Source organism: Anolis carolinensis, chromosome 4 (assembly GCF_035594765.1).
Source record: "Anolis carolinensis isolate JA03-04 chromosome 4, rAnoCar3.1.pri, whole genome shotgun sequence".
Classification (NCBI taxonomy): domain Eukaryota; kingdom Metazoa; phylum Chordata; class Lepidosauria; order Squamata; family Dactyloidae; genus Anolis; species Anolis carolinensis.
In genome coordinates, this window is record NC_085844.1 from 13,688,631 (window position 1) to 13,697,606 (window position 8,976).

The window sequence follows — 8,976 nt, forward strand, 5'->3', positions numbered from 1 at the left end:
CCGGAGTGTGGTGGAGGCTCCTCCTTTGGAGGCTTTTAAACAAAGACTGGATGGCCATCTGTCGGGGGTGCTTTGAATGCGATTTTCCTGCTTCTTGACGGGGGTGGACTGGATGGCCCACAAAGTTTCTTCCAATTCTATGATTCTATGATTTTCTTGTGTTATATACTGTTTCCACTTAAGACAAAAGAAAGAACTAGGGACTTGTTTGGGGTTTTTTGTTACTCTTTGAAACTGTGCTGGTTATATTTCTAAGACCCTCTTGTTCTTTGATATTATGTCCTGTTGCTGAATGCTGTTTTAGTTTGTCAGGAGGTAGAATTCAACAGATGTGTGATAGAAACACTGTCAGATAATAATACTTTTCTCTTATGCAGTTTTTATTCTCAATTGATCACTAAATATACAAAACTGAAAAGAAAAAACAAATAAACACACCATTCTGTTTCAGTGGTATCTAATGTGTGCTAAAATAAGTTGTATTTTTATTGCAGCTTTCTGAGGTTTTGTGTAATTTATTCATTATATAAAAAACTATAAATGGCTGGGATGACGCCAATTAAATAAATCCTACAATGAAAATGTGATATGAAGATGTGCTATAATTTACAGCTTGTAAATTATACCTTGGTGCAAAGCAAATTGCTGGTTAAAAATTATTTTGCAGTGAATCCATTTTCAGTGGGAATGGTTAAACCAGAGATCAAAATTTTCTTTTCCAGTCTCCTAACAAAAAACCAAAGGCAAAGGATGACAAAAGACTCCTAAGAATTTTTATATTGATAAGGAGGTGAAATTTTGCTTGGATCGTTTTACTCTTTGCCTCCCAAAATCCATATGGCCAAAGACTATCTTAATTGACAACAGTAGCAAAATGACATTATGACAAAATGTAAGCCTGTGAAACTAACATCATTTTTTTTCTTCATGATTAAAAAATATATACTTTTGCCTGATGCAAAAGCCAGTGGAGCTTCGAAAGCTTGCATAATGTATTTGGTACATTTTTGGTTGGCCTAATAAAAACTTCATTTTGGATCTTAATGTACATGGAACAGGTTAACTAATGGTAGCAAGATATCCTTTTATCTCTTACATTTGGAGCCTGACTAAAACCAAACTCTACATAATTCCTGTAGTTAACTGATCCCGTTGTAGCTATTTGTATCAAGGGATAATGGGATGAGTATATTTTCAAGCTAATGATTCTGAGTTTTTTCTTCGTGTACTCTGTGAATGCACACTAATGGAGAGGCTGCGCCTGCGCAGGTTCCAACGGAAACTCTTCCCAAGCTGAAGTTTAAATTTTGGTGGTAGCCACGCCCCTCCGTCCCCGGAGGGCATATAAGGCAGCCCTCGGCGCCCGCTCCCCAGTTCCTTTTTTTCCGCCGCAAGGTTCACTTCGGACTCTCATGTCTACGACTCGCTTCAAGCGCTGCACTCAGTGTGCCGCTAAAATTCCTGATTCCGACGGCCACGCCAAGTGCCTCTTCTGCCTCGGGGAGGCACATGTCGTCGGTACCTGCCGTTTCTGCCTAGCCCTGACGGCTCAGGCTAGGAAGAATAGAGCCGCGAGGCTTAGAGCGGCGCTCTACGAAAAATCGCTTGCCCCTGAGCCCGTTCCGTCGACTTCGGGCACGAAGCCGTCGCTCAACCCGAGATCGATGTCAGCTCCGACAGCTAAAGCTCCCTCGGTCTCGTCCAGGGCGTCCAGACCCTCCAAAACGGCTAAAGCCGCCAAACCGCCGTGCACACTCACCACGGCTACTATGTCGACTCGTTCCGGTCGGGTCGGCCCTTCCTCGACATCGAGCTCGGTGGCCTCCGTGTCCTCGGTTCGATCCCATCTCGGGTCCCCTCCGTCGACCTCTGCGATGAAGATCGCCTTTAAAAGGGCTCATGAGGAAGCTCGTCGGACCCAATCCGACTCAGCAATGGTCCCTCCCACACCGGGTAAATCCATGAGGGTTCCATCAAAACAACCGCTTGCAAAGAAGAGGGCGACCCAACGTTCTTCCTCCTCTGCTTCCTCCAAGATGGACGTCCCTTCTTCGGCGACTTCTTCTAGAAAGTCCTCTCCCATCGCTCCCGCTCAGCGGCCTCGTCAGCCTTCTCCTCACCAACTTTCTGATGGCGAGTTACAGGACTCACCCCACCACTCCACTCAGACAGTGGTCAGGGTGCCGTCTCCTCGACCTGCGGTCTCACATCGCCCGTCTCGGCAACAGCTTTTTCCCCCGACCTCGACACCGGAGCGGGGTAGACAAACCACTCGTCTGGCTCGAGCGGCCCAGGCCTCGGCCTCAAAGGAAACTCGGCCACAGATTGCTCCTGCTCTTGAGGCTTTGCCTCCACCAGAGACTGTGTTGTCATCTCCTCCTCAGTCCCCTCAAGGGGCTGAGGATGATGAGATTGATGTCGATCGCCCTGATTCAGCTCTCTCGGCCTCGGTAGTATCTCTAGGCCTCGATCTCTCTCCTCCTCATGATGCTTATGAGGTGGACCCTCCTTCGCCTACCGACAACATTCGGGCTTTCTCTGAACAAATGATTAGAATGGCTGATGCCCTGGGTCTGGAAATCAAACAAACTTCCAAGGCGGTGTCTGACCCGGTTTTCAAACGGGTCCAAGCCCAAGCCCCTCCAGCCACGTTGTTACCGTTTTTGCCGTACCTTCTAGATGTCATCCAATCATCTTGGAAGACTCCTTCCTCGATTCCTCCTACCTCGAAGAGAATCGAATCTTGGTATCGTACAGATGACGACACCTTAGAATGGCTTAAACACCATCCCGACCCAAATTCCATGGTCGTTAAGGCTTCTCAAACCTCCGGTCGTGAATCCACTACCCCTGCAGATAGAGAGGGCAAGAGATTTGACGCGGTCGGTCGTAAGCTCTATTCCGGGGCCCTTCTACTTTGTAGAATGGCGAACTATGGGGCTTGTATGGGGGCCTACCAGCAGATCATTTGGGAAAAAGCACAGCCCTTCTTTGCGAAGTTGTCTGACGAAGACCGGTCGGTTCTGTCCACCCTCCAGCAAGAGGCCGACTCGCTGGCGCATCATCAAATTCAGATGGCTAAGCATACAGGCGACACAGCCGGCAAGATGATCGCCCATGCCATTGCCATTCGTCGCCACGCCTGGCTGAGGTCGTCCGGTTTGTCCTCCTCCTCCAGGCAAGTCATCGAAGACCTCCCCTTCGACGCCATGGGCCTCTTCAACTCTGGCACTGACGACAAGCTCAAAACCAACCATGACTTTAAAGTTCTGGCCACTAAATGCGGTGACCAACCCCAAACCCACCGCACCAAGTGGTTTCCTCAGCGTTTTCGGCGTTTCCCGCCTCCCTCTTACCGCCATCAATCCTTCAGGCGTCCCTCGGTACTGAACAACCAGAACCGCCAACAGCCTCGATGCGCTGTTCAACCGCAAAGACAACGCGGTCGTACCACCCCCACCGCTGGTCAACCCCACCGGCGTTCCTGACGCCATCTCTCTCTCCAGAGACTCTTTCTACGGTACCGATGCAGTTCTCATTCCTCCGCACCCCTCTCTTCCACCAAATCAACCTCATGGTCTCTTTTTAGACCGCCTGGCTCCCTTCTTTCACCGGTGGAAATCTATCACTTCAGATGCCTGGGTCCTCAAGATTGTCCAAGAAGGCTATGCCTTAGAGTTCGAGGAGCTCCCACCCACGGGACAGGTTCTTCTCTCCAACCCTTCTCGAGAAATTCTCGCAGAGGTCAACGCCCTCCTCGCCAAAGGGGCTATTCGGCCTTCTCCATCAATACAGGATCCTCAAAGCTTCTTCTCCAGATACTTCACGGTCCCGAAGAGGGGTGGGGGCCTCCGCCCAATTCTGGACTTACGCATGCTCAATGCCTTCATACGTCCAACCAAGTTCAGGATGGTCTCCATCGCCTCCATCCTCCCGATGCTTCAACGCGGGGACTACTTCGTGTCTATAGACCTACGAGACGCGTATTTCCACGTAGCGATCCGAGAAACCCACAGGCGCTTCCTCTCTTTCAAAGTTCTCGACCAAACCTACCAGTTTACCGCTTTACCCTTTGGCCTCTCTACGGCCCCAAGGGTCTTTACCAAAGTCGTCGCTGTCGTGGCCGCCCACCTCCGGCTCCAGGGGATCACAGTCTTCCCTTATCTAGACGACTGGCTTCTGGTCGAATCCGACCCTGCCCTCCTCCGACGTCACGTCGACTACACCCTCTCCCTTCTAGAATCTCTCGGTCTCCAGCTAAACCCCGACAAATCTCACCTCACTCCGTCGAACAAAATCCGCTTCATCGGTGCCCTGTTCGACTCAATCTCTCGGACTGTCTCTCTCCCGCTCGACAGGTTCCTAGCCCTTCGTCAACAAATCTCCTTTTGCGAGACCCACCGGAGGGTTCGGGCTCGGTCCATCCAGGTATTGCTGGGCCACATGGCCTCCACAGTCCTCACAACCCCGTTTGCCAGGCTCCATCTCCGCGCTCTGCAAAGATGGTTTATAGACGTTTTCAAGCCTTTTCGCCACCTCAACTCGAGGTTTCTCTCCATCCCACTCCACGTTCGTCGGTCGCTTCTCTGGTGGAAGTCCCTCTCCAACGTCTGCAAGGGTCTTCCGTTCCACCCGACTCCTCCCTCGACCACTATAACCACGGACTCATCCAATTTCGGCTGGGGAGCCCACATGAGCGGTCTCACTGTTCAAGGCCTCTGGTCTCCTTCCGAGAAGGCCAATCACATAAACTTTCTGGGACTTCTTGCCATCTTCAAGGCTCTGAAAGCCTTCTCCCGCCTGATCTCCCAAAAATCTGTCCTCGTCCAATCAGACAACACAGTAGCAGTCTTCTACATCAACAAACAGGGCGGCACGGGTTCAAGGAAGCTGATGCTTCTCTCCTCCCAGCTGTGGTACTGGTGTATAGCCCGCAACATTCAAGTCTTGGCGATTCACCTTCCCGGGATCCAGAACAATTTAGCGGATGCCCTCAGCAGAATGACGACCTCCTCCCACGAGTGGATGCTCGATCCCGAGACTCTTCTTTCTCTTTTTCACAAATGGGGCTTTCCCACTCTGGACCTCTTCGCTTCTCCCCAGAACGCACAGTTGCCTCGGTACGGGGCGAGACTTCCCCCGTCCTCCTTTCCAGGCTGCCTGGGGGACGCCTTCCTTCTGGACTGGTCAGCGGAACCGATCTACCTCTTTCCGCCTTTTCCTCTCATACCAAAGGTCCTACAGAAACTCCGGTCGATACCGACGTCGGCGATCCTGATAGCTCCAGCATGGCCTCGCCAACCTTGGTTCCCGGCTCTTCTTCATCTCTCCAGAGCGACCTTCGTCACCCTGCCTCTCCTCCCGCACCTCTTGTCCAGGGAGAACGGCCAGATCCTGCACCCGGATCTCCCCTCTCTACATCTCACTGCTTGGAGAATTCTCGCCTGACCTCCCTCCCGCAGAACCTGCAGGAGGTCCTCCGCGCAGCTCACAAGCCGGCTACAACCAGATCTTACACTTATAAAGTTTCTCGCTTCCGCTCCTTTCTTCGCTCCCGAGGAATTGTTGCCTTCCCAACCTCGGTACTGATAGTGCTAGACTTTCTTATGTCTCTGGCAGACCAAAAACTTTCTCTTGCTTCTATGAAATCTTACTTGGCCGCCCTATCCTGGTGTTTTCAACAACATGGTAGACCGTCGTTGTTCTCTGATCACCTTGTCAAAACCTTCTTAAAAGGATACAATAACATCTGCCCCCCGTCTCAGCCTCCTACTCCGGGGTGGAACCTCGAGCTCGTGCTTTCCCAGCTCACTACCTCCCCTTTCGAGCCTTTGGCCTCGACCGACCTACGTCTCCTTTCTTGGAAAGTTGCCTTCCTGGTGGCCATAACTTCAGCGCGCAGACCCTCGGAACTGGCAGCCCTTCGGGTTGATGAACCTTACCTCCGTTTTCATCATGACCGTGCCGTTCTCCGCCCGGACATCACCTTCCTTCCTAAGGTGGTCTCAGCTTTTCACCTTAACCAGGACATTGTCCTCCCCGCTTTCTTTCCAGACCCCTCGTCTCCCCTTGAACGGAGACTGCACCTCCTTGATGTGCGCAGGGCACTTCTTTTCTATCAGGACCGTACTAAAGACATTTGAAAGACCCCAAAACTTTTTGTGGCCCATGCTCCAGATAAACTGGGCAATCCTATTTCTTCACAGAGACTGTCTCATTGGATTGCTCAGGCTATTGAATTGGCCTACGAACTGGCCAAACGCCCACCCCCTCCGTCGGTCCGCCCGCGTTCGACGAGAGGCCTCTCCACGTCGACTGCCTTCCTAAGGGGCATCCCCCTGGACTCTATTTGCAGGGCAGCGATCTGGTCCAACCCACTTACGTTTGTGTCTCACTATAGGGTAGACCAGAAAACCTTAAAGGATTCAGCCTTTGCTAGGGCAGTTTTGTCATCCTGCTTGTCCTGAAAGGCTCCTTCATATATTCCTATTTTGTGGACGTTTTTTCATGCCATCCTTTTGTCAATTTCCTGTTCAGTACATGTTTGCACTGTTATCTCTGACAAATTGTGCCTTATTTGCCACTGCCTTCCTCCTTTGGAGAATGATGCGCCTTACTTGCACATGTTTTCTTAAATTGTTTATATCATGCCTTACCGGGTTGCTCTCGGTGTTATGCGTGTGTTCATGCAATACTTCAATGGGTCCTTCGGACCATGTTATTGATGTTTAATAAACATATGTTTGGACATTATCTCGTTGTCAGGGTTTGCTTAGCCCGCCTCCGAGACCTAAGCTTGCTAGTCTCCATTAGTGTGCATTCACAGAGTACACGAAGAAAAAGGACAGGTTGCTTACCTGTAACCATGTTTCTTCGAGTGTACTCTGTGAATTCACACAAGCCCGCCCTTCCTTCCCCTCTGGCAAACCCTCTTCCTTCCTCGTTGCCTTAGCGGCGTAGGAACTGGGGAGCGGGCGCCGAGGGCTGCCTTATATGCCCTCCGGGGACGGAGGGGCGTGGCTACCGCCAAAATTTAAACTTCAGCTTGGGAAGAGTTTCCGTTGGAACCTGCGCAGGCGCAGCCTCTCCATTAGTGTGAATTCACAGAGTACACTCGAAGAAACATGGTTACAGGTAAGCAACCTGTCCATTTTAGCTTCCAGAAAGTTGTTCTCAGGAAATCTTTTTCAGACTGTATGATGGGTAAATGAAAAGGAACATTGTGTCTAGACAGCATGTAAAATTGTTGTCGGAAGAGGCTAGTAGGTGAGCACCTTTCTGCCATGACTAAAAATTAATGTTATATCCCCAACAGAGAGAAGTTTTGGGAGTCTCAACTGAAGTTTCTTATGTTCCAGTTTAAATTAATGTGTCATCAAGGAAATAACCATTGTTCTATTTTTATATTGCAGAAAAGAGTGTACAGAAAAGTTAGAAGTGGACCCTACCAAGTACTCATTCCCAGATGTCACAAATATTGTACGGGAAAACGATTTGAATGGACAAGGCCCTTTGAAGCTTCAGCAGCAAAATAATCTGAACACCAACAGTTTGTCGTCAGACTTGGATGATGACCCAGATGTTCCTCCTTTAATTTGACAGTCTGATAGGGATAGAGCGTCTTTCCATTTTAGAGTGCTATAGATCGCTTTAAGGATAAGCTTGTTGCCTTTAATCTGATTGCCTTCTTCCATTATATATAAGAAATGGATGTAGTTTTCTGTAAACTAGTATATTTTGACTGTCTGGTGATAATTGAAATCTTTGTCAGGATTGGATTGCTATTCCCCTAAACAAAGCTTCAGTCCAGAGTTCCACCAGCATTATCAACAGTGGGGGGCGGGGGGGAGGGTGTTGGTTTGGGTTTGGTCATGCTTTCTTAAAAGAGTTTTTCTATCAACCCCAGAAATAGTGTGAATTGTTTACAGGGTCTATAGCAAATCTCTTCTTGCACATTAAAGATACAAGGCTAGCCTTGTCCAAAGCAATTGGGGCAGGTGGCATTAAAATAGTGTGGAAATTTGACTACATACATGAGAATCAAATGAGTGCTAACCCAGCCTACTGCCCATGCTGTTTCAATTAGCTTTGCCTCATTTTCTTTGCTTTGACCCCAGCTTTCTATTTCACTTCTTCTTCCATCCCTTAATATACTTTCTCCATCTTGGCTTCATTAAGCCCTGCACTGCACCCGTTACTTTGTTAGCTGTAGAGGTGTTTATTCTTAAGTCTTTTCTTTGAGATGTATTAAGCATAATGGCTTAAGAATGGATGAAGGAAAACTTATGTGCAGTTGAAACTTTCCCTGTGTACCCCCTCTCCACACTTCCAGATTAGTTCTTACTAGACATGTTGAACGTTTAGTTGTTTAGTCTTAAGGTGGCATTGCTAGCATCACCAAAGAGGAATAACTGGTGCTTTATCCTAGTTTCCATCAACCTGAAAGCAAACTGCTAGCATTTTTCAGATCAGATTCTATTCATGGAATGCTTGTCCTCAGAGTCTGTTATACCATGAAATGTTAATTGCAAGGTATGCTAATATGTCTGACTTAATGAGAATGGTTGGAGCAATGCTACAAATACTAACATGCCATGTGTGCCTCCTTAAAGCAAGGGAAAATATTGTTATACTTTCTTGTGCCCTCCATACAATAAAACTTACTGAGATTTTGAAGAGCAGTTCTTTGTGTACACTGAAAAATTGAAGTGGGTGATCTAATAGTTATAATGAAAACAAAGTCGTTGTCTGTATGAACTTGTCTAAGGAGCACTGAATTGATAAAACTGTGCCTCAGCATTATAGCTACAGCTTTACAACTACAGTACATCTGTGTCTCAGTTCTACAAGATCTGAGAAAATGCCTTGAATTGTTCAGTCAGGGAAAGGGATTTTGTCTCAACTTTCTACCTGACTTACCAGTTTTCTGAATAGCTTTCAGCATATGAATTTTCACCTAAGAGTAGCCCAGATACA

The 8,976-nt window shown here is 48.5% G+C and overlaps 1 protein-coding gene across 1 annotated transcript in view; it reads left to right on the forward strand.

Moving 5' to 3' along the window:
• Positions 1-8,676, forward strand: part of dnaaf11 (dynein axonemal assembly factor 11) — a 55,151-nt gene extending 46,475 nt beyond the window's left edge. Inside the window, exon 12 of the mRNA XM_008108173.3 lies at positions 7,413-8,676. Coding sequence (XP_008106380.2) covers positions 7,413-7,599 — 187 coding nt within the window. The 3' untranslated portion in view covers positions 7,600-8,676. The remainder of the gene's footprint in view (positions 1-7,412) is intronic.
• The last annotated feature ends 300 nt before the right edge of the window (positions 8,677-8,976 follow it).